This window comes from Syngnathoides biaculeatus, chromosome 11, assembly GCF_019802595.1.
Source record: "Syngnathoides biaculeatus isolate LvHL_M chromosome 11, ASM1980259v1, whole genome shotgun sequence".
Classification (NCBI taxonomy): Eukaryota; Metazoa; Chordata; class Actinopteri; order Syngnathiformes; family Syngnathidae; genus Syngnathoides; species Syngnathoides biaculeatus.
The window spans coordinates 20,647,266-20,673,672 of record NC_084650.1 but is presented as its reverse complement, the minus strand read 5'-3'; the positions used below and the strand labels follow the sequence as shown (position 1 = coordinate 20,673,672).

The window sequence follows — 26,407 nt, the reverse complement described above, 5'->3', positions numbered from 1 at the left end:
TGTTGAGATATTGCAACCATTTTTGTGTTACCAAACGTCAACAAGAGTTGAAAATCCCATCTGCCCTTGAGTTCTGATTCCAACACTTAGTTGATAAATTTAATATGTAAATATGATGGGTCAATTCAAGATTTTCATGGTTTCAGTCATAATGGCCCTCTGACAGAAACCGTAACAATAATGCGGCCCGCAATAAAAATGAGTTTGACACCCCTGCAGTACAAGAAGGCATGAACCAAGATTTAAACTCAGAACTAACTAGGAGGCAGATGTGGTAACCATCAGGCAGCCATGCTCCCCCTTGTACTGTAGTAAGCTAATACCTATTTTGATGGAAAAAAAAGGCCCCCTTCCTCACTTGAATGGAAACAATTTAAATCAATAAATTCTTGTTATATTTTTTATTTGTAATAGAATGAAGGCGAGGTGACTGAATGCATGTCAATAATGATCTTTAATGTCAATATATACAGAACTTGAAAGAAAAATAGAATCTTAAAAATCAAATGAAATAAATACAGTATTATACAATTTCCACAATGTCTTTTAAAGAGATATCTATAGATTTATTTATTTTTTTATATATTCAGCCTCTGGTTCGATGGGGTGCATTTCCTTCCCCCCAGAGATTTCCCTACAGCTCCCACACATGCTCTTCATCTTCAGAACCTTCACCATATATATTAAGATATGTATACAATCATTTGCAAATGTACTAGGTACACACAGATCAAACAAATGACAATAAATAGGTATGAGGACTATTATGATCAGTTTTGTGTCATTTTAAAAGGTAGAGAGGTTTCTTCAGTTAAATCTGGAACTGATATTTTGTCCATTCATAAAAAAATTTAGTGCACCATTGAACATTTAAAAAAAAAAAAAACCTCTCCAAAACAGATGCAGTAAAAGCTTCACAAATGGAGGCCACTGCATTAGTTTAATCTAGGCGTACCAAATAAATTAGCAACTAATATGTATATGTGCAATCTTGAACTTGCCACCAGTTTCACATTCATTTTAAGACATTTTATCCATTTGCAGTCATTTTGAACCTCTTTAGAAACATCACAAACGTGAATTAAAGGTGATGCAAATACAGCTTCTGTCCAAACATGCATTTATACTGCCAAAAGTGCGCGTAGATGATTTTGATCCGTACGATTTAGGACTGTCTTACACAGAAATGTTTGTTGCAGGTTTCGAATAAGGAAACAATTTGTCTCTGTCCCTCAGTCAATGTCATCTTGCCAGCACTCTCACACATACACCTTTTGTACTATGTATCTTGTGGTGAAAAGAAGAGAGCAAACGCAATCAAGGAAGGAGAAAGAACTGAGGCGGAGAGGAAGACGGAACATAGATGAAGAGCAGTGGGAGGCAGGGGGTGGGCACAGTTTACCGAAGCAGCTTTGTATCAGCCAATCACAGTGAAGGAGAACATCAGCTGGTGCATTTCTTCCCAGGGAAGAAAGAATGAAAGGCGAGGAGGGCAAGTGCATATGAAAGCTGTGGAAATAAATACAATTCTGTCTTCCCAGCAGTAACAAATACAAGTTTCTTGTCTTGTTTTTGAGCTCATGTCTTCGCATTGGAGCCTCGTCAAGTGGATATGTGCGTGGAGCTGTGCGTTTATGTTGGTTTCGTCAAATAAATATGTTAAAAAGGGAGACTGTAGCTTTGACTGGCCAGGACTTACGTCGGTATGAGTGAGGTCAAAATGGTAGCACAGGCTCCCTGTGTGTGTGTGTGTGTCTACATGTCTGTTGAGGTGAGTTTCTTCATGCTGCGCCGCTGGGCTAAACTGGATGCTGCCACAGGCTCTAGCACAGGCTGGCTGGTCTTCTGGCTCAGCGCTGAATATGTGGCCGCCATGGCTCCCTATAGGAAGGAAAGAAAACTAGATATTAGCTTTAACCTTACTACTACTACTACTCACTATACATTACTGAGAAAAAGTTAGGGATCTTTGGTTTGCAGGTGAGACTTCAGGATGGACTCAAGTGCATAGTACCTTCACAGATGAAATCAATTTAACCTCTCCCAAATTGTTGAAGTCACAATTCAAACTGTTCAATGTACTTTATGCACAACACAATTTTCTTTAACAAGCTTAACAGCAAAATTCTCTATAGCTGTTTCATCCGAGAACATTTCAAAGGACGTAGACTTCCAAGCTTTCTGTGACTCTTCCAGTCTATGCATCTCTGCTACATCCTGCTGATAACACTCTCTGACATGCTAAACTCTTTGTTAGAAAACAGCAATTTGTGCAAGAATTTGGATATTTGCATTCAAAAAGAGTCAGCTTTATCATGGATGTTTTCAACTAAACTTGAAAACCTAACAAAACCCTCATATTTTTATGAGTTGTGTATCTAGTAGACATAACCAGGCATGTCAAAAGTGAGACTATGATGCACTCAGATACGGTTGGGCATTGTGAAGAACCTCAAGATATGATTCAAATTTGATTTGTTACTTTTCGTTGCACTTTGATTTTATTCGATAATGATTTAAACTGATATTTTTGTATGAATTATAAATTCACCAAAAAATAAAATTTGAACAATTGGAATTTTTTTATGCCAGGTAAACATAACATCACATTTTTAACCAATAAAGCATCTGTAAAATAAAACTTGCACTGAAGTTGTATGAGAACAAAAGTAAAAAAAAAAAAACAACTGACAGTCGCATACTGACAAAAGTAACTTGCATGTAAACAAATATGTATTAGTAGTAATAGTAATCATATAAACAATCAGCAAGATAACCTATTTGTGCATATGTAGTCTTCATTTCGGCTTGTCCCGTTGGGGGTTGCCACAGCGTGTCATCTTTTTCCATCTAAGCCTATCTTGGTCATCTTCTTCTCTAACCCCAACTGCTCTCATGTCTTCCCTCACCACATCCATCAACCTTCTCTTTGGTCTTCCTCTCACTCTTTTGCCTGGCAGCTCCATCCTCAGCACCCTTCTTCCAATATACTCTCTCTCTCGCCTCTGAACATGTCCAAACCATCGAAGTCTGCTCCTCAAACCTTGTCTCCAAAACATCCAACTTTGGCTGTCCCTCTAATCAGCTCATTTCTAATGCTATCCAAGCTGGTCACTCCGAGCGAGAACCTCAACATCTTCATTTCTGCTACCTTGAGTTCTCCTTCCTGTTGTTTCTTCAGTGCCACTGTCTCAAATCCGTATATTATGGCCGGGCTCACATCTCTTTTATAAACTTTGCCCTTCATACGTGTATATGTAGTACAGATTAAAGAAAATAGGACAGCTCTGCATTTAAAAAGGGCCCAATTTATATGGTTATTATATTTGAAGTGTTTAAGCAATACCTAATCAAGTAGCATGTTTGCAGCATTTTGACAATTGCCAGTACTTTCTCGGTGACACCCATTCATTTATTGCTCAAGTCAACAAGGTTGCTATACTGCTCGCTGTGCTGGTCAATACTACGCTCAACTGTCTGCAGATTATTTAACACTAATTCCCATTCATTAGAAAAGAGAATGAGAAGTGAAAATCACCTAGGGGTCAGACGCTCTAGAAGTCCAACCTTCACATCTAAGAGCCACTCTGCCTGCCAACTTCAATGACTCTAAAACTGATGTAACTCCGTATGCAGCCTCGGGACGGTGCCTTCTGACATGTTTTTGTGTTGGTAATGCAATTCGTACTGCCGCCGTTCGCCATCTTGCCGTTATTTGGTGCGGTTTCTGTCCACACAATGTGAACCATACGCTAAATACCCTTCACACGCAATGAGGTGAACCGAGGTAAAGGATGTGCTGAATTAAAATTGAATTGAAGAGGGGAATATTGCTTGACACAGAGGAATTAGTATTTTTACCCACTCTTACACTCAAAGCCTTGTGCATATGTCCAAGTAGTACTATTTAAAAAAGCTGTGCTTGGCCTCACTTTGACGAGGTGTGGTGCATCATGGCGTGTAAGCTGGAAGTGAGGCAGTGCATCTCTGCAGGAAATCCAGGAATGCTTTAGAACTTGCTCTGCCGTGTATCGCTGGTGAGGATCTACATGGAGCATGTGGGACAGGAGGTCCTGCAGCACGTAAAACACATCAAGTAGTAGATGTAGATAAGGAAAGGGCAATGTCATCAATTCATAATGACATATATTAACAGGCACAACAACTACATTGTATTAGTTTCAGCAGCAACGTTTAGCTGACACAAAGTCCATATTTTACCGTAACATTTTAATCACAAAAAGTTACAATTAGGTTTTAGACCATTTTACCTTTGAGGTTTCTGACACAGTATCCCAGTTACCACCTGTCAAAGAAAACTTTCCAGAGCCTATTCGAAGAAGAATCTCTTCTGGTGTATCATTTGGCCCATTTGCAAATGGTGTGTACCTTACAAAAGGATTAGAAACATGTTAACTTGCTAAAATCTATATTTGGAAGTATAAATATAATTGAGTTCTGCTGGAGGGTCTATCCTCAAAAGGGACAAACTCTAAAAACAAATCTCTGGTCACGTTAGAAAAAATAACTTACCCAGCCAACATTGTATATAATAGAACTCCAAGACTCCATATATCACAGGCTGCATCATAACCTTGCCGCATTAGTACCTGAATACAAATGCATTAAAAGGCAGTCAAATATGAAGTACTGCATAAATAAATCAGTGCAATCCATTACGCACGACCAGTGCTGCGGTTTAGAACTGCTGTGAAACCTAACAAGTGCCGAGCTACCGGTGTGGTACAGTGGTACCTCTACTTACGAACATCTCTTGTAATGTAAAATTCAGGTTACAAAACGCCTCCACGAAAAAACATTGTCTCTAGTTACGAAGGAAATTCAGGATACGAAAAGGAAAAAATAGGCACTGGATTCCACAAATTCACAAATAAACATCCTGTATCTTGGTTTGTGTGGTGCGACAGAGCTGGTCTCCCCTTGGCTATCGCTGTAAAATCTTCCGAGCATCCCATTGGCTTGGAAGGACATCAATTTTTACCCATGATGCTTTTTGATTCCCTTGGCCACTCGACTGTCACCAAGTCACTCACGCGAGCACTGTCACAAGCCGTGACATGTTAAGGCAAAATGGAAAAGTACAAATTTTTAGTTTATTCATCTTTCTTCACCATGGGCAGCAAGAAACTATAGTGGGATTAAGTTGTGAGTGTGCGCATGGTTGTACGTGTGTTTTCTCTCTGCTGTCAAAGTTTGCCTTTGCTTCTCTTTGAAGAGTTGGCCAACGCCAAAGGTAAATGAACAATTGTTTTTTCGTTCTTTACATTATGTACTTTGAATGCTTATTTTTGGTGGGGCGGGGTGCTCGGGAGGCTTGGAACGGAATACGCTATTTACATGTAAAATGTGCTTCTACTTACAAAAAAAAAAAAAACGATTCCCGGAACGAAATGATTTCGTATGGAGAGGGACGGCTGTATTAAAAATGTGCAAATGCGTGTAAAAATGTGGCAGTGAATTGCTCACGTACAGGGTTAGTACCTTGCAAAAGTATTTATCCTCCTTTGATCATTTTGTTACATTAATAATTTCAATGATTTCTCTGATAGATCTGCATAAAATTGTCTATGCAAAGTTTTACCTCTGGAATTGCCAACATAGGATATATTAAGTATTGAGATAAACTTTTGTTAATGACTAAATACTTATTTTCCACTGTAATTTAGTAATAAATTCTTTCAAAATCAGAATTTTAAATAATTTTCTGGATTTGTTTTTTTGCATTTTGTTTCTAATAGGTTACACACACACATACATATATATACACACACACAGACACAAACACATATACATACATACATATATATATATATATATATATATATATATATATATATATATATACACACACACATATACATAGACATATATATATATATATATATAAATGAAAATCCAGAAGTTTACATACACAGTTGAAAAACATTTAATTTTTTGTCTCACTATCTGAAGTCAAATTAGACTAACCACTCCCATTTCAGGTCAGTCAGGATCATCAAAATAAAATTTTAAATTCCACAGTAATGTTATAATTTGGAGAATTTTATATTATATATGTAACATTTTTTAATTTTTAAAATTGTCATGTGCAACAATTTATTAATGATGTTCATAATACACGGTGACGCCGACTATATTCTGAACAGTTCAAGAGGTACTTAGTGTCAGTTCTGCTTCTTCTTACTCACCTCTGGTGCCACAAAGTTGGCGGTATAGCAAGGTGTGAGGAGAAGGCCATTCCCCCCTCGAAGCTGCTTTGCAAAACCAAAGTCGCAGATTCTGATAGAGTCTGGATTCCCAGAGTCATCCATATAGAGAATGTTGCTGGGCTTCAGGTCTCGATGTACTACCTGATAAAATTGATTTGAAAAGACTGGATGATTGCTTACCTTGCTCTGTGTGTAACTGTGTGATTCCTCACCCCTTGGCAATGGAGGTAGTCAACAGTCTTAGTGATGGTGTAAAGCACAGCACTGGCCTCTCGCTCAGAGAAAAACTTCTGTCTCAGGATCTTGTCTAGCAGTTCTCCTCCCTTCATCAGCTCTGTCACCAGGTAAACATACCTGCCCTCGTCATACACCTGATACATTCGCACGCAACAATTGTCTGTCACCATGTTTGACTGAGTACGAGAAACCCGAGTATGATGTATTACCAACAAAACAAATACTGCACTGACGTCTTTTAGTGTAATGATGTTAGGATGCTGGCCGTATCTCATCAGGATTTCTATTTCCTCAGAGGGGTCCCTCTTACTTTTGTCTATAATCTGTAACATCAGAAAACAAACAAAAAAAAAGTTTGCATCATATCACCTTTTTGCTCCATCTTGCAGAGTTTCAACATTGAGCTGACGTGAACTTCTGTGCCACCCTGTGCTGGATAGCTAGCCTCACATAGCAGCTTTCAGAAACAAAGGAGTGCTGCACAAAAAAAAAACAAACTTTGGGATAAATACATGAATGTTTTAACTTGGTTTGGAACTAACATATGTGAATCGAGAGTAATATTAGAAGAAGCTCGCAGAAGGAAAGATGTTTACCACACCACAAGCCATAGATGATTGTTATGCAATATGCAATCACATCACTGTTTGCAAGTTATTTTTTTTACCATATGTGTGCATGCCTTACAAATAAGGGAAGTTCTGTGAATGCATTGTCTGTGAAACTCAGATGAGTCACAATATATTGTGCAGTGCATTGAGTTAAGCCTGGCTAGCGGTCTACCTTTCCTCCATGGTAATACCAAAATTCTCACTGTACTGTTGTTAGTCCATAGTCACATCTGCACACAAGGGAAAAAAAACAAAAACCATTGGTTCCATTCTCTTAAAGAATGGCCAGGGGTATAACTTGATTTGAAACTGACAATACTAGATTTTTCCACTTCTCTTTCTTTTCTTCCTAGGAGAATCTCCTTAGGACACATAGGACAAAGCGTTATCTTTTTCAGCAAGTTACACCGATATTATTTATAGATTCATAAATGAAGCACACGAATATAATATTACTCTACCTATTGTAAGTAAATTGTGAGTAAACTCCGTTATGTCCGGGAGTTGCGTTGGCATACCCATAAGACTGTCTTAAGGCTGGTATATGGTGCGATGAAATCTCATAAAGAATAATGTGTCACAGAGGCAGGGTTATGGGTCCTCTAACAGGATAAGGTCCCAAAAACACTGAGCCAAGTATAAAACATTGGACTATTATGCCATGATCTTCTGTGAACCGCAATGTAAATTCAAATGAACATCTGGGAAAGAACTGCAATATACTGTCAGGTAAAGAAATCCTTCAAATCTTAGAAAGTTTGAGGTGTTTACTTATAATGAGTGGCCAAAACTGCAAGTTAAGGAGTGCAAAAAATTACCAAAATATTTTTTTGAAATAATATATTAAATTAAGGGTACCACCATTTTTGTCTAGCCTTAAAAAAACACAAACAATTGACAATTCGAACGCAATAAGTGATTTTCCATCAAACAGTAAATTTGTCAGTTTAAATGTAGTGTATTGTATGCATGTATTTCAGTGACCAGTGACGATTTTTCTCTTTAACAAAGTGTACCAACAACGGTGTCCACAAGTATAGACCATTTTAAAAAATTAAGAATATCATATAAATGTTTATTTATTTCCATAATTGCATTTTAAAAGTTAAACGTTCATAGATTATGGATTCAGGACCCACAATTCAAACAGTATTTGTTTATTTTTACACAATTTGGGCTTTCAGCTTATACAACTCACAAAATCAGCAATTAAAAAAAAATAAAATCTTCTTTTGGTTCATCTTCTTCGGGGTCACCACAGTGTATCATCTTTTTCCATGTGAGACTCTCTCCAAAATCCTCTTCTCTATCACTAATTGCCCTCGTGTCTATCCTCACTACATCTGTCAACCTTCTCTTTGGTCTTGGTCTAGCTCTCCTCCATGGCAGCTCCATCCTCGCCATCATTTACGAAACTCATAGCGCCTGCACAGGTTTCTCCAAGTATTAATAAAATTGCTTCATTTTGGTTCAATTGCCGACTTAAGTTCAATATGGGAATGACTACAGACCTGACGACATGGCAGAAGATCATCATTGATACCCTCCATAGAATGGGTAAGCCACAAACGTACATAGCTAAGGACGGTGGCTGTTCCTAGAGTGCTGTGTGCAAGCGCATCATTAAAAAGTCTAATGGAAGGATAAAATGTGGCAGGAGATCATGCACCAGCAAAAGAGATTCGGCGTATTATCAAACAGACGATTCAAGAAAGTTTGGAATGAGGAGACAACAAGCATCTATGAAATCTGGGCTTCCATAACTCCCAGGAAATACCACAGGCTGATTGCCTCAACACCACAGCACATCAAGCCAGTGATTAAAGCAATTGGATTACCAACAAAGTATTGAAGATTGGCATGTCGTTTTTATCGTTACCCTAATTTCTCTTTTTTCTACAAAAACTGAGAAGTAAATGACTTCTTCACAATATTCTATTTTTTAATTCCTGGTTTTGGGGGGAGGGGTTATGAACTGGACGCCCAATTTACGTAAAAATAAATTAATTAAAATTGCGATTTCTGAATCTGTACTTTATGGAAGTTTACCTTTTTTAATTGAATGATGGAAATATAACTTTTTCATGACATTCAAAGTTTTTTGAAAGGGTCTATATATTACAATGATGGCAAAATAAAAAAAATGGGTAAGTAAATCAGAAAAAAAAAAAAAACAGATTGAGTCTGGAATAGGATAAATATTGCTTGAGTTGCCATCTGTTAGGTGCTACCATGGCCATGCCCTTCAGCACTGCCATGAAACATGACAGGTGCCAAATCAAACTGTTATTAATGAAAACATCACATGTTCAAATGTGTGGAGCAATATGGCAGTGAATCTCCATTCTACATTGTCTTTCAAAAGTATTCGCCCCCTTTTTACCCATTTTGTAAATTTCTCCATCTTAAACTTGATTTGATAGTTATGGACAATATAGTCCAAGACGAGAGAAAATAAGTCACCCGCATCATAGTTTTGAGGACCCTAGCCCTGCCTATCTGGAGTTTGTATGTTCTCCCCATTCCTGCATGGGTTTTCTGCGGGCACTCCTGGAGATGATAAATTGCCCTTAGGTGTGATTGTAAGTGCGAATGGTTGGTTGGTTGTATGTGCCCTGCAATTGGATGGCAACCAGTTCAGGGTGTACCCCACCTCCTGCCCAAAGGTAGCTGGGATATGCTCCAAGCACTCCCCCCACCCTTGTGAGGAAAAGTGGCTCAGATAATGGATGGATTGATAGAGAAAATCTTCTTTTTCATTCAGCTTGTCCCGTTAGGGGTCGCCACAGCGTGTCATCTTGTTACATCTAAGCCCATCTCGTCCATCCTCCTCTCTCACATCTACTGTCCAATTGTCCTCCCTCACAACATCCATCAACCTTTTCTTTGGTCTTCCTCTCGCTCTTTTGCCTGGCAACTCCATCCTTAGCACCCTTCTACCAATAATAATAATAAAAACTGTACACGTGCAACTATTCACCCCCCTAAAGTTGTGCAATCAAGGCAGCAAGTCATTTGTAATAAGACTATGAGCGTTCCACATCTTGCCAATGGGATTTTTTGCGTCTTTCACTTCTCCACGAAAACTGCTCCAGCCTTTTAAAGTTTAACAGTCACTCACAGACAGTACAGGATTTCTCAAGAATATCATTATATTTAGCACCAACCATCTGTCCCTCAACTTGGAACATTTTCCAGGTGACTGCTGTTTAAAGGCATCCCCACAGCATGATGCTTCCACCACCTTTAAGATAAATTTGAGTCTCAGCTGACCAGGGGAACTTGACACATACATTTTGGGAATTGTTTACATGTTTGAAAACTAAATGATTCCTCTTATTTTTAGCTGAAAGCAACAGCTTTCTTGTGGCCACTCTTCAATAAAGCTCAGGTCTATGGCATGCATGGCTTCTTCTGGTCCTATGGACAGATACTCTAACTTCTGCTGTGGAACTCTGCAGGTCCTCCAGAGTTAACTTTGATTTCTGCACTGCTTCTTTTATTAATGCCCTCTGTGAGCTTTTAACATAGATTGGATGGAGCGCCTGGGGATCAGCAAATAAATATATTTTTTTATAACCCAACCTTGACTTATAGTTCTCAACAACTTTGTCCCTGACTTTTTTGAGAGCTCCTTGGGGGTACTTCTTGCTTTGGTGTTGGTGGTGAATACATACATTGCAGTGAAAAAGTATTGACGCCTGTTTCAAATTCTTATATGTCTTCATGGTTTTGAGGACTCATTCAGCAAGTCACAAAGGAATCCAGGACAACATGTAATGAACTCCAGGCCTTTCTTGCTATATAGTTAAGGTCAGTGTTCATGACTCAACAATAAAGAACAGACTTGACAAAAGTGGTAACTATGGCAGAGGTCCAAGGCAAAAATCACTGCTGACCAAAAAAGAACAAAAAGATACAAAAAAAAAAGAAAAAGAGCATCAGAATGAATCCCAAGACTTTTGGGAGAGCATACTACGCACTGAAGAGGTGAAAGTTCAACTTTTTGGAAAGTGTGTGTCTTGTTTCATTTGGCATCATGTAACACCACTTCAGAAAACAAAAGTCATACAAAAAGTCAAACACGGGTGATAATGCAGAGTGCATACTTTCTCCATAAACTGTACTTATGAGCACAAAAGCCCAGACTGAAAACAATACAGTACAAATCCATGTAAACATCTTATTATATAATTAAAGTTGGTCTTTGACTAGGAAAGCAGTAGTTTAAATCGCAGTGATTGGTCACCTTCACAGCATATTCCATGGCAGAGACTCGGTGTACACAGCGTTTACAAATGGAGTACGAGCCAACTCCTATGTCCTCCTGCAGCTCATACAGATCCAAGAACTTGGACCCCCCGTGCATCTGAAAGGAAGAAAAAAACCCAAGGGTGATTACATCGCATTGGATGGTATATACTTATTTAAATTTTCTTAAAAGGAAAATATTATGGAAAACAAACTTTGCAATGTCTTACACACATGGACAAAATAATTGGTAAAGCTCTGTTAATGAAAGACAAACAGTCGTTTCAGAACGTGAATCTGAAACAAGTAATAACATACACGTATAAGCATTTAATGAAAAGAAACCAATTAAATTCAGACAGTGGTTTTGAGTTGTTAAACAGAAATATTTTTTCAAAAATTCGAGAAAAAGGTCAGGGCAAAAATGATAGTCCCCCTAGAAAGGATTTAAAATAATTTGACCACAGGAACATGTTCAAAAAATGTGTGTCCTCTACCATTAGAATAACAGGTGTCTTCAGACTTGAAATCAGTAACTAGGTCAAGTTATTTAAAGTGTAAGTAATCACTGTGCTGTTTGGCAACATGGTGTGTACCACATTAAACGTGCAGCAAAGGAAGAGAAGTAGAGAGTTCTCTTAAAAAAGTCGGACGAAAATTGTAGGCAAGCAGGTTTTCCCCTCAGCACTAATATTTTCTATACCATATGGTTTTCATGCAAAAATAGAAAAATACTAAAATTTTCAAACTGGATGTCTACAATCCACAAAACCTCTGAGAGAATGTCTATGATAGAAAAGACAAAACTGGAAGTTTTTGGCAAAGTACATGTTCAAAGATGAAAAAATGAAGCATGAGAAAAGAATGCAGTACCTATTCTGAAACATGGAGGAGGCTCTGCTCTGTTCTGCATCTTGAAACTGTGCATGGTACACTGCAATCTCAAGACTATCAAGATATTCTAGAGAGAAATGTGCTACCCAGTGTAAGAACACTTGGTCTCAGCCATAGGTTTTGCAAAAGCATAATAACAAAATATGGGTAAAAATACCCACGAATGACTAAAAGCCAAATATTGGACTAAGAGGCGTTTTATGAGCAGTAAGCTAAATCCTAATGAATATCTGTGGAAGGAGCTGAAAGTTTGCATCTGCAGAGAGCAGCCTTCAAACCTCAGACAACTGGAGGTGTTTTCTCGTGAAGATTGGACCATAATAGCTGCTGAGAGTTGCAGAAGTGTCACTGAAAGTCACACAAATCGTTTGACTGCAGTGATTGGCTCAAAAGGTGGCGCAACAAAATAAGGACTAGGATTAAGTTATTTCTGTGACCAATGTGTGTTTTTTTTCTTTACAAGAGGGATAATGACAATTTTGTCCAGACATGTATGTGATGCCTTTGTGTTGTTCTCAAACCTGAGGATGCTTTCAAACAGATGCAGAAGTGGGGTTGAGGACCCACACGAGGGGGAGAATGAGTAAGTTTACCTGAACTATTGGGAGTATACTGAGGAGAGGGGAACTCTTGTTTTCATCCATCGGCGTTGGAGCAACAAAACTGAAGCCTTTGAAGAGCTGGTGGGCGTTCGCACTGGGAGGGATACCTGGGGAGTCTAAACAAACAAAGATGCTGCATAATACAGGAGTACGAATATACAAACAGAACACCCGATAAATTATGTACTGACAGGTATGAACATGCAGCCAGATGGTTTTCAAGCTAACAAGTTAACAGTGTGAGTGTATGTGTATTCTTTACCTTTAGGCGTCTTTGCAGTGAATTCTGGGTCAAAACAGAACGTGTCATCTGGTTTACCTGCCGCGGGCTTGAATGGGGGTTGAAGCTCTCTCCTGTACAGTTTCTAAGGAGGGCCACATATTACTATTTTAGATATTAGAGATCAAACCCTCCAAACAGGCTTTTTGCAATGTGTGACCATTTGTGTGTTAAAAAACTTCCACAAGTGGCTTTACAAAAGTTTCCCCCCTTTGAAATGAGTCTACTGCATTGTCCTAGCCTTTTCTCCCATGGCTTGATGCGATCTTGGCTCTGACTCTTACTGGATCCTTCGTAGCTACGTTGTCAAAGCTATTTGGATGTCTCTTGAATTAGCAACAAGTTGAACATTGAACTTTCTCCCTTTCTCACCCACCAAACAAACAAACGCCACATAATCTCTTTGTAGATTTGCTTGTTGACCGTCTGGCCCTCAGTAAAGGGGAGAACTCGGAGTCTGGATTTAAAATATGAATGTTATGACACCGCTCATCGAACCTTTCTGACACAGCTCATTTGTGAAAGAAAGGCCAAGACTGAAGCCCCTCCCATTCTTCTACAACGGTGCCCAGCCAGTAGTAGCCTGCTGGCTGGTAAACACTCATGCAGTGCTATTAGTGCACGCACAGCCAGAACTGGCTATCTGCCCAGATGCACACAGATTATTGGCACAGTCAAAATTAATGGCCAAGCTGAACATTTGTGAGGTGTGAATCTACAACAGAACCTAGAGTTGCGCGTGTTTGTGTCGGACAGTGGAAAATCAGAAATGATTGTGTGCATGTGTGTGTGTGTGTGCGTGCCCACATTCCAGTCAATGGTGGAGAAGAAAGCGTGACGTTTAATCTCCTCCACGCCGTCAGGTCCGGCCCCTTAAAAATAAAGATCACATCACTTCCGTAAACCAGGCACGATCAATTCAATTCAATTAAAAAATATTTAACTCGGCTTAATGCGTTGTAATACTACTTACCTAATCTGTTCGTAGGGTTACGTTTAAACAGCATCCTCAGCAAACTTTGCGCTTCCAAACTAAGAAACTGAGGCATTCCTAACTTGGCTCTGAATGGAAAAAAATGAAAAATAAGTGTACAACAGTGCCACTGTCCAATGGAAAAAAATAAATGACTCTTTTTGGTCCAAAATTTTCATCACCTGATTAATGAGGAAGAGCTATTGAAGGATAAGCGGCTTGGACAATGGACATGGATCTGGTATTTTAACAATATTCAAAGAAGTGGAAAAGGTTCTCTACACTGGTTCTGATTTTGCTTGCACTACAATGGCACCAATAAGTGTCTTTCATGCTCGATCATACTCTCACATTTTAGCGTGTGTGAAGTAATTTAATTACAATAATTAGAGTCAGCGAGCACCCATTCTTTTTGTCATGTTATAATGTTAGCTTCATCTGACCGATTAGAATACATAACCTGACTAAAGCAGTGATTTGTCTATCTTTACAGATCCAAAGCACATATTTTATAACTGTAAAATCTCACAGCATACCAACAAAAAATGTCACCAAAAGTGGATAAATTAATTACTGTATGTATTTCTTGCCATCTAATAGAAGACCGTTCATTTGTTCTCTCTGTCACTCTACCTCATTGGCATACATAAATGAATCAACATTATTTCTTGTAAATCATTTTCTGAGCAATTAAGTAAAGATTTATGATTTTTCACGGCACACCCAAATTGCGCTCTTGGTACAGTGGTTGGGAATCACTGGCCGAAAGAATATATTTGGAGATACTATGAGTATAGTCAATGAACAAGTCACTTAAATGGACATTGCTTTATCTTGTGATTGGATCAATTATAATTTCTTCAACTCGCTGATCGGCCCCAAAAATCCTGATCATATAAAGCCTACTTCCAAAGTCTGACATTTTTTGTTTTCAGAGTATGTGTGCTAGTAAGATACTGTACTCTGATTTTTTTAAAAAAAAGGACAAAAACAGGTTCTTCCTCTACCTTCAAATACGTCCTTTGTGTTCTTGCTGAAGTGCATCTCTAACCTCAAGTTTAGATAAGATTGACTTTCCTCCCATGAGTAATAAAGAGCTAGGTGTATTCTTTAGTGTCACTACATTATTGAAGGTTAGGGTTAGTGTGTTTCCAAAAAGTTTGTGGACCCTCAGACATTCACATCATTGCCTGACCACTTGTGTATGACTTTATACCTGGTGGAAAGCAACACTTGAGGTGGGAACTCTAAATAAATCTCTTTCCTCTCATCTCTTTGGTAGCCCATTTAGAGCAGGGGCATTACTGAGTAACTCACTTGAGAATCATGTTCATGGTCTCATTGCGGTCTTTCCCTTGGAATGGTAATGTCCCCGTGAGCATCTCAAACTGCAAACATATGAGACAGCGGAAGTAATATAATAAATATATATCAATCACATCAAAAGCCTTTTATATCAATATATGAACTGTGCATACACAAATGACGAGTGGTTCTCCACAAGGTGCATGCACAAATAAAAAATACAATAAAAATAGAAGAACATCTTGGGCAAAATAGATAAAATAAATATGTACATCAAGGCACACTTATTGCTAAAAAAAAACTTAGAATAAATAAATGCATAAAGTGTATTTTTCAGTATTATTCCCCCGTGTTCAGGCCTTGGTAAGATTATTAAAACCAACAAAAGCAAACAAGAAGTGAAGTTGCATAATTTTTCCTTACAACACTCAGTCATTGAATATAACTGTCTGCAAAATCCATCTTTTATCTTTTTTTTTCTTTTTTCCAAAATGGTAGAAGAGCGATTCAATTGGATTTACAGCAGGCACCCAATTCCTTGTCCAGTTTGAATCACATTTGTTATAAGAGATAATCTTATGCTGTGCTCTTTTACACTAATCTTGGATATGTTGATACGATAGCAATAAATTACATATTTTGGGACTCTGGGAAGGAACTCATTTTCAAACTCAAAAATGTTTGTGGAACCTTGGTCTTGTTAAAAATGAGCTTATGCCTGAATATTGCGAGAACACACATACCATTAGTACACCCAGCGACCACCAGTCAGCACTCTGTGTGTGTCCTCTCCTGTTGACCACCTCAGGGGCCATATACTCCACCGTACCACAGAAAGAATAAGCCTTCTTATCAGCATCCACTGACTCTTTGCTCAGGCCAAAGTCTGTACACAATGACATCCGATTATGTCTCATCTGGACAAACAAAAACATGACAGTCCCATCCAGGAGTTGCAGGACAGATAAACACATACAAGTAGTAAATGTTTCTATTCATGAACATCAACGGAAAAAAAAAAGTACTATATTAAATTTTGAACGTTTTTATTGAAAACGTTTATGTACTTCCAAAAAAAAATATTTTAACCAAATACAGGAGGTTATTTCATGTTTCACATCCTACTACAGGTAAACTCAGAGGGGACTAGGTTATGATATATAACTATAATGGAAAAACATACCTGTTAACTTTACATGTCCAGCTTCATCAAGTAAGATACTGGGGGGGAGAGGAGCACACTTTTACAATGGAAACCTTCAAAATATTCCCACTGTAACATGAAAAATGTTAAAGATTTAAAAGCAACGGTTTTACTAAAAGTGGGGGTTTTGTGCAAATCATAGTTGTATTTTGGGGCTTGAGGTTATAAAGAAACAAAAAAAACTAGTGTGTGAAGCTTTATGGACTAAGGGGGTTATGGTGGGTGTTTGGGTGTACATGTTCAAAGGTGAAGGTTAGGTCTCATACTTCTCTGGCTTGAGATCTCTGTAAACTATGCCCAGGTTGTGCAGGTGGTCTAGGGCCAGGGCCAGCTCTGCAAGGTAGAATTTCACATCTTCCTCTGTAAACATAACCTGTTAAGAACTGGACAGATTTACTCTCTGAACTCAGATGAGGAAAATTCAGTGGCAAAAAAAACAACAGACACTACCACCAGAGGGCGGAAAGAGTATTATTGTCAGACTGAACATTTCAAGAAGGTAACTGGATTAGGCAATGCAGGAAGCTTTTGCTTTGTTTCCCAAACATGCTTTTAAATGCATTTGTGAAAACATAACCGGAGATGACTTGAGTATCCATAGTGAAAACGTATGAAAGGATCAGGGCCATAGCTAAACTGAAAAGCAATTAATATATGTGAAAGGCTGAATGCACTTGTGTTTCCATGAGGAATTCCATTCGTAATGTGATTAAATGCGAACACAAACAGAAGGGACATGACCTGGCAGAGCCTAAGCTTCCAGGAAATCATTCAAACACTGATGAATTTTAAATGTATGTATGCTGGTTTCGTGTGTCATTTTGTCATTGCTTTACAAAGAGAAAAAAAGAAATTAGATGGGAGAGCTTAAAGCACAATTAAATGTAAGAAAGGCAACAGGACATACACTTACCTCTTTGGATAAGCGTGTGAATACATCTCCTCCCCTGAGAAAGTCCAATATTAAATACAGTTTCCCTTCCGTCTGAAAGGCTGCAGAGGCAAGAAAACAGTGTAAAACAGTAGCACACCATACACAAGATACACAGCACAAACATACTCACAAATAAAAACATAAGCATGAGAATAAGAAGAAACAATATTTGCCTAAAGTAATTGCCCACCCACCTTGAGTCTCAGATATAAGTTTTAATCCATCCATATTCTCCCACTTACCTGAGGTCAGGTCGCGGGGGCAGTTGCTTTAGCAGGGACACCCAGACTTCTCCTTCCCCAGTCACTTTATCCAACTTTTCAGGGGGGATCCCAAGGCATTCCCAGGTCAGCTGATAGATGTAGTCTATCCAGCATGTCCTTTGCCATCCCCCCGGGTCTCCATACACTGAAAGGGGCCCCAACACCTCACCAGTGATGCGTTCAGGAGGCATCTGAATACGATACCCCGGCCAGCTCAGGATCTCATTAGTGAACTGGAGAGGGCACTCCACCCTTTTCCGACTGAGGATCATGGTCTCAGATTTCGAGGTCCTGATTCTCAACCCAGCCACTTCACACTCGGCTACGAACTACTCCAGTGAGAGTTGGAGATCACAGCCTTGATTAAGCAAAGAGAACCACATCGTCTGCAAAATGCAGAGATGCAATACTGAGGCCACCCAAACAGACCCCCTTCTTTGCCTCACCTGAGGCTAGAAATTCTGTCCATAAAAGTTAGGAACAGAATCAGTGACAGAGGGCAGCCTTGGCTGTGTCCAACACTCCCCAGAAACGAGTCTGACTTACTGCCAGCAATGCAGACCAAACTCTGACACCAATTCTTTGGGGACTGAACAGCCTGTATCAGCTGGTTAAGTACCCCATACTCCCAAAGCACCCCTCACAGGACTCCCTGAGGGGCACGGTTGAACCCCTTCTCCAAGTCCACAAAACATGTAGACTGATTGGGTGAACTCCTATGCTCGCTTGAGCATCTAGCAGAGGCTGTAGAGTTGGTCCACTGTTCCTCAACCAGGATGAAAACTAGACGTTCAACATCAGCATGTGACCTCACAAATATGCACCAGGAAGAATGGGCAAAAATTCACACAAACTCTCTCCTAAACCTTGTTGAAAGCCATCCCACAAGAGTCGAAGCTGTTACAGCTGCAAAGGTTAGACCAACATCATAAACTATATGGATTTTGAATGGGCTGAACGATGTAGAACTGGTTAGAGCATCTGCCTCATAGTTCTGATGGCTGGGTTTGAAAGCCCGGCCCGCCTGTGTTGAGTTTGCATGTTCTCCCCGTGGCTGCATGGGTTCTCTCTGGGCACTACTGTATCCTGCCACATCTCAAAAACACGCATGGTAGGTTAATGGAAGACTAAATTGCCCGTAGGTGTGAATGTGTGAATGATTGTTTAAATGTGCCCTGCGATTGGCTAGCAATCACTTCAGCGTGTTGGCCACCTCCATGCCGAAGATAGCTGGGATAGGCTCCATCCAGCACTCTCGTGAACCTTGTGAGAATAAGTGAGTCAAGAAATGGATGGATGGATGAATTCCAAATGAGTAATAGATGGATGGATTGCATATGCTAGTCAAGGCAGGTGATCAAATTCTTTTGGTAATGTATAGTATACTGTACAATACACTATGAGAGTTCTAAAATTCATGCAATTTGGAAAGAGACACTATAGCCATACAGGTATATATTTTCTATATTAACATTGGCTTGCAAAACTATGCATACCGCTTGTTATCCGCATTTGGTCATGTTAGGACCGCAAACAATTTTTTAAAATATTGTGATTACATTTGATAGACCAGTAAAAAGTGGCAAAGTCTTTAAAACTTGGAAACTTTTTCAAGAGAATTAATGAAAAATTATGGAAATGAATGAAAATAAACCAGGAATTTACATAATTGAAGGTAGGCTGAATAGGAAACTTAAATATATTAGGGTAAAATAAACTACAGGCAACACTGTGGACAATAGGTTAGAGCGTCTGCCTCACAGTTCTGAGGACCCGGGTACAAATCCAGCCACGGCTGTGTGGAGTTCTCATGTTCTCCCTGTGACTGAATGGGTTTACTCCATGTACTCCGATTTCCTCCCACATCCCAAAAACATGCATGGTCTGTTACTTGAAGACCCTAAATTTCCCATAGATGTACATTTGACTGCAGATGGTTGTCCATAGAGCGTCTGAAATCAGCATTTAACACATCACCAATTTTCTCTTTGAATATATTTCTAAAGGTGCTGTTGACATGAAAATTTCATCAAATAATGAGAAGAACCCAAATGACACATACATACAACGTAGAACAAATAAACTCAGAATGTTTATAAATGTGAAATGACACTAAAAAAATAACTAAACATGTCAACTGGTATTTATTTGTTAAAAACCTTTGTTTGCAATGAATGCTTCAAGAGTAGGGAAACTGTACAGAGAAACTAGTTGCATTCATTGGTCTGATGTGATTTTGGCCCATTCCTCCACACAACCCATCTTCAAATCTTGTTGGTTCCGTGGGCTTCATTTATGGACCTTGTGTTTTAGTTCTTTCCATAGATTTTCAATTAGATTCAAGAAAGGTGATTGGCTAGGCCATTCTAGCTACTTTATTTATAGCTTTATTTTTTTCTTTTAAATCAATTGAACATTTCCTTTGCAATATGTGTTGAATCATTTTCCTGCTGAAATGTCCATCATCATCATCATCATCTTCCTCATAGATGGCTGCAGATTTTTGTCAAGAATGTCTCGGTTCATTTTCCCATTTATTTTTTTCAATAATGTGAAGTTAACCAGTACCATTTTCTGAAAAGCAGCCCCACACCATCATGTTCCCACCTCTGAACTTCAATATTAGTGTGGTGTTTTGAGGGTGATGTGCACTGCCATTTCTCTTCCAAACATGGTGTGCATTCTGGCATCCAAACGGTTTAATTTTTGTCTCATCAGAACAGACTATATTCTCCAACCCATTTGTGTAAATGTTGTTCAGGAAACTTTAAATGAGCGTCGGCATTCTTTTTTTCAGCAATGGGGTCTTGCATTGTGAGTGTGCATACAGTCAAAGGCAGTGGAGTACATTACTCACTATTTTCTTTGTTACAACTGTACTTGGCTCATGTACAACTCTTGTAATTATTCCTTGCACTCCTCTGTCAGAAATCTTGTGAGAAGCACCTGATCGAGGTAAATTTATGGTGGTATGACTGTGTGGGTTTTCTCCGGGCACTCCAGTTCCCTCCCACATCCCAAAAACATGCATGAATTGCCCCGATGTGTGATTGTGAGTGTGACTGTTGTCTGTCTCCATGTGACCTGCAATTGGCTGGCAACAAGTTCAACGTGACACCTGGGATAGGCTCCAGCACTCCCGTGACCCTTGTGGGGATAAACGGCTCAGAAAATGGATGAATGATTGGTTTTCCACGTACCCATTATGGGCCCATCTGTGCTCACTGAAACATTCATAAGCTTAGATATGCATATGCAACGGATCCCATTGTTAGGTTTTGCAAAAAATATTTTGCAATGGTCTTGAGAGAGCTCTCTGCTCTTACCCATCATGAGTTGTGTCTTGACTCACACCTTGGCAATGAGACCATTTTGTAGACCATCATTAGGACTGGACCATCTGATATTCATTTCCACTGAAAAGGGGCTGGGTTGTGGTTTGACAACTGAGAGATTTTAGTTGTTGCATTGGCTTTCCTTGCATTTTTACACCTCCATTTCTTCATGTGTTCAATACTTCTTCCCTGTGTCATTTCACATTTTCACACACACAACTCAATTTCCAATATTATTTGTTCTATTTTCTTTGTATGTATGGATTACTTCAGTTGTTCCCAAGATCCGGTGAAAAGATTCAGGTCAATAGCACCTTTGGAAATATATTTAGTGAGAAAAATGGTGTCCTGTTAAATACCCATTTCAGCTGCTGTATGTGCACTGTGATTGGCTGCGACCAGTCCAGGATGCACCCCACCTCTCACCCAGTCAACTGGGATAGGCTACAGCATGCCTGGTACCCTGAGGAGTATAAGCGTAACGGAAAATTGATAGATGGGAAAATTCTCTTAGCGTTATACATGCATTGTACATTCCTCCATCACATGCACAGGTGATTTCTAGAATCTGCCCTTTTGGAAGCGGAAGGGGCTCCATTTAACATTTCTATTTAAAATATATATGTAGATTTTATCAGTGAGAGGTTTGTTCAAAATGCTTTGAATTATATTATGATGGCTATGGACTTTAAATTGATACTGACTGGCATGTGTAAATAACTTTGTATCACATGACTTACATAATTTAGATTGCAGTGGAATGAGGATATACGCTATTGACAATGGATGATGGAATACATTGATAAAACATTCCGTCATCAAAGGCAAACTTAAACTGAATGGTATGACTGCATTAGTATCACGTAGTGAGAAGGGGAATAAAGCTGAGCTATGATTTAAGACATTTTTTCTGTTCCAATTGAAGATCCGGAATAGATCGTGATCGATTCCAGGTGGATGTAAATGTGCACTGGATTTACTGGGAATGGCCGGGTGACATGTTCTCGTCAATGTGACCGTTGCGTAAAGTAACAAGATGGAGGTCCAGTCTGTTTAGGACAGTAGGTGGGATTGTTTTTAAATTAAAAAAGAAAGACCTTCACATACGAGCTCTTGTTGAAATCCCCCATATTTACAACATGGGTAAATGATGACACCACGCTTTTATGTCAATATGTAGCCTGTCCAGAAAAGAGCACTTCTAAGATCGATTCTGATTCAGCATTTACAAAGACAGAAATTTACTTCTGAGTGTATTGGCAAAAGGAATATTCCACTTTTGTGAAAACATGGGAAATTCCATTCGGATATGGCCTGGTTATTCCAGTTAAGATGTTTGTAAGGAACATTTTCATTTGATTAGGTCTTCAACTCCAATGAGAATCGGAATAGTATGAACCATGTAAGCCCCCCTAGCCCCCGGGGAAAAAAATAAAATAAAAAAAAATATATATATAGTTTGGGTTTTTTTTTTTTTTTCAAAATCAACAATTGATGAGAGTGTATCTTGCTGTCACAAAAATGTCCCACGTGAACAGCAGTCACCAATTGGTGATATTATATATTAACTATTGAATTCAAATCTCATGATGACTTTAAATTTCATTGGGACGACTTCATAACACGAGACGACTTCATATCGTCTCATGATGACTTTAAATGTGATCATAACTTTAATCTCATCACGACAACATTAAATCGTGTCCTATTGACTTTAAACCACATCTCTTTTTTCCCCCCTCTCGCTAAGTGAACATAACATGGTGTCATTGGATAGGAACGGTTCCCTGTAAGGTTCTAGTATGAAAGATTAGGATTATAGCACACGTTTATGTACTTATATTAAGGCTTGGTTGTGAGATGTAATCAGTGAACATACTTGGTTGTTCCAAATTTTCTTACCATAGTGCAATTTCACTATGAAGGGATGATTGACCTCTACCAAGATGTCTCTCTCCATCTTGGTCCGAACTCTGTCCCTAACTGAACAAGAATACGGCAGTGCAGTCATTGGATTAAAATTAACACGAGTGACAGAACACACTTTTTCTGCTGTGATTTTTGCGTGCAAAGTCACCTTACCTTTCAATGATGCTTTTTTTAAAACTTTCATTGCATATAACTGACTGGCATCTGGACCCACAATTTTTCTTACCAGAAATACCTGGTGGAGGAACAACAATTTAGCATGATAAACAGAGCGATATGAATTTTATTTAGTGTCTTTTCACCTTGCCAAAAGAGCCCTGACCCAGAACCTTGAGGAGTTCAAACTGTGATGGATCGGCTTTCTCACAGCCCTCTTTCACGTGGTGCGTGATAGGAATCTCCTTATATGTCCCGTCATCCTTCACAAACATGAATAAGTGACCAAGACGCAGTGCACATACTGTATGCCAGTCTACAAGTACCGAGATGTCAGATCTTACTTACACAGTGCGTGTAACACTCTCCCTCCTCCATGGGCTCATCCATGATCTGATGTCCATTGACCTGTGGCCACAAAAAAAATAAAATTACATCACGGGAGTGGTAAAAAGCAAAACTCTAGGAAATCTTGTGCACTCAAACGTTCAAATGAACAGGACTGCAGCTCTTGGACGCCCACGTGAATGATGAACAAATCAACAGATGAAAACGATGACTCACATGCAATAACAGAGCACTTTCACCAGCATGCATTGAGTTATGCATGTTGACAAACATGGAACCCATGCTTGAAAAGTATAAATCTTATAGAGCAGCATAGCGTTCATGTAATTAGTGGTCCATAATCCCAGTTGTCTGAATGGCTCTCATTATGCATTTGGTGATTAGCCTCTTTAGTTTAATGTCCCCCCATATTCATGGTGGAAACAATCAGATTATTATGAGAACAAAGAATTGTGTTTTGTTTTTCTCAGACAACTGAAGACAAATTTACACAATTATTATAACAGAACAGGCAAATTCAAAGAAAAATAAATATTTGCATGTAAATCAGATCAATAGAGTCCGGTGCTGCAGTGGTTTTGTTTATGAAGTAAAGCATGATGTATTCAATATGGTCTGATTGTGTGTGTTGAATTCCATCAAGCCTCTGAAGAGAGAGGATGAGTCATAGCACTATGCAAGCCCACTCAGTGGGTGGAGCCACTGACATACTCTCACTCACATCCACAGAACCAAGGCCAACAAATCACCTTCCGATACCACTGAGCTACAGAAATCTGTAACAACATTAACTTTTAAAATATAAAAGATGAAAGAACTCGGCGAAATCAAAATACAAGCCTTGTAGCATCTGTGAGATCTGAGGTGTGACATGCTGGCTACAGCTAAAGCCAGGACATCATTCACACATGCGTTTTCACTCCCACCTCTGCTGTGGCTCATCACAGCTTGTAACAAGAGTCCAGCCTACACTTGCAGGATGGCAGGCCTTTTTTCTGCCACTCTCAAACATGCAATTGATCATTTGAAAAAGAACTAATGCTCTTTGAACATGGCTTTGTTTAAATGTCTTCCATGGTACAAAAACTGATGCAAAGTGGATTAAAAGGCTACTCCAGTTGAAGTGGCTAATCTAGAGGTTTACTTCAGTACTTTAGTCAGCTGTCAAAGTCCCTCACCCAGAGTTAGTTCACGTTATTCGTAGTAAGATATATAGATCTGACAAATTATTCCACACATTCCTTGTTGTCCTCAGTGTCAATAGACTGTCTTATATTTAAATGTACAGACTATACTGAAACATGCTTTATAATAGACTGCTACAGACAACTATAAGATGTTTCTAGTGGTGTTTGGACTGGTTGTCTGACATTTCATTGCATATAACTGACTGGTATCTGGACCTCACAATCTGACATCTCGGCACTTTTTTTTATTTAATTGAATCGCTCCACAGTTTACTAAATAGCTTGAAACTGAGAGGACGCCACGTAGGAGTCAAGTGAAACATTTTTTTAAATCATGATGACAAAGCCCACCATACGCCAAAGGGTGGAGTGGCTTCGACGTAAGGCAAGTTTTACTTCGGTTTACACCGGGAAGTTTGTATGCAACAGCATCAATCTTTTCACTTGTGCTGTAGGCAGCCCTACATTTGGTTGTGTATTAAATTGTGTTACGCTGCCCAGTATATACAAAATATGCCATTAGGTGATTTTAATTGATAATAGAAAAGAAAAAGTTACCTGATAACGAGCTGTCACTTGGCACACTAACGGCATGCTAATGCTACCTTCGCTAAGCTAGCAGAGCAGCACAAACTCCGATTGAGAAGTATAAATGACAACAAACGCCACGAGGAAGCTGCGGATCATTGTACAACGAGTCTGACATCCTCTGGGATTTGTTAGGCTTAGGAACCCTGAGGGGGCGGTTTTGTAAGTGACAGATAGGCGGTACAACATAAATAAAACATCTAACCAGCTGTTAGCCGTAGCCATCGTATTAGCATGCATCGCGATGCGCCGCAAGTCGTGACGCGCTTTAAGCGTAACCTTTAACCAGGGCAACCTACCGCAACTCGGGATGACAATAGCCAAGCCGAAACAATATTGAATAAGCAAACGTACACAAACTCACCTCACTACTGACGTTGTTTATCTCCATGCTGTGCCAGGATTCCTCTCGAAATCTAAGGCATCGTAGTCCACCTAGACCCCCGCTCCAAAGTACATGTTTCCCGTACTGTAGAATCCCGGCTGCTCTGCTCGGTCGTTGCGGGGGAAGATGCGTGGCTGACTGTTGACTACTATCTGGGTGGGAAAGGATGTCGGTCGGCGACTTTTTGATGTCAATGATGTGACCATGCGCTCTGCATCGGTACCGCTACCCTGCCATAGCTACGAACATGGCGGCTACTGTGGTGACTGGTCAGTGAATGAGTTATTGACGTATTCGTGACGCAACTCAGTTAAGGATTTCCCCCATCCACGCCAGAGAGCCCTGTCGCGACATGAAAAAAATTCTCGAAGGTGACTTCTTAATGATCAACGCAAAAATAAATAACTCCTCAATCCATGTCTCTGATTTCTCAAAAGTTACAAAAAAGCTGAACGTTAGACCCGGAGTATCTTGTTCTGGTAGAAATAAGAGGCTTTAAAGCTCATCCATTTTCACTGCAGCTGTTTCTCTTCCACCAACAGTGAAAAGCAAAGGACACGTCCCTTTTCATTTATGCACAGAAAGCTGATGGCCACATATATTTCCAATTATCTCAGAATAATGAACAGCATTTCTCAATGCGTGTATTTTAACGTGACTGTTAGTATCGTGATGCTGAATCTTGCCGCTACAGT

At 39.3% G+C, this 26,407-nt stretch overlaps 1 protein-coding gene across 2 annotated transcripts; it reads right to left on the bottom strand.

The window, feature by feature from the left end:
- Nucleotides 1-439: 439 nt before the first annotated feature.
- rps6kal (ribosomal protein S6 kinase a, like) lies at nucleotides 440-26,191 on the bottom strand. 2 transcript variants are annotated; one of them, XM_061834481.1, is made up of 22 exons: nucleotides 25,692-26,191; nucleotides 23,553-23,612; nucleotides 23,351-23,467; nucleotides 23,202-23,283; nucleotides 23,022-23,102; nucleotides 17,501-17,580; nucleotides 16,854-16,960; nucleotides 16,567-16,604; nucleotides 16,127-16,269; nucleotides 15,396-15,466; nucleotides 14,079-14,167; nucleotides 13,913-13,977; nucleotides 13,088-13,190; nucleotides 12,817-12,941; nucleotides 11,328-11,447; nucleotides 6,701-6,790; nucleotides 6,443-6,601; nucleotides 6,210-6,371; nucleotides 4,534-4,610; nucleotides 4,272-4,389; nucleotides 3,933-4,073; nucleotides 440-1,881 (listed from the first exon to the last, which is right to left on the bottom strand). In XM_061834481.1, exons 1-22 carry the CDS (start codon nucleotides 25,716-25,718, stop codon nucleotides 1,756-1,758), a joined length of 2,181 nt encoding a protein of 726 aa, XP_061690465.1. In that variant the 5' UTR covers nucleotides 25,719-26,191; the 3' UTR covers nucleotides 440-1,755. The 2 variants fall into 2 exon arrangements, with proteins under 2 accessions (XP_061690465.1, XP_061690464.1); XM_061834480.1 differs by lacking the exon at nucleotides 25,692-26,191 and adding an exon at nucleotides 25,298-25,549.
- Nucleotides 26,192-26,407: the final 216 nt, after the last annotated feature.

Bases quoted from the DNA above. Each gene is read 5' to 3' on its own strand.
- rps6kal (XM_061834480.1), bottom strand. From the start codon at position 25,333: ATGCCGTTAGTGTGCCAAGTGACAGCTCGTTATCAG. The intron at 23,103-23,201 runs GTAAGGTGACTT...ATTCTTGTTCAG, and splicing joins AAAAAAAGCATCATTGAAAG to TTAGGGACAGAGTTCGGACC. The intron at 13,978-14,078 runs GTAAGTAGTATT...TTTATTTTTAAG, and splicing joins TAACCCTACGAACAGATTAG to GGGCCGGACCTGACGGCGTG.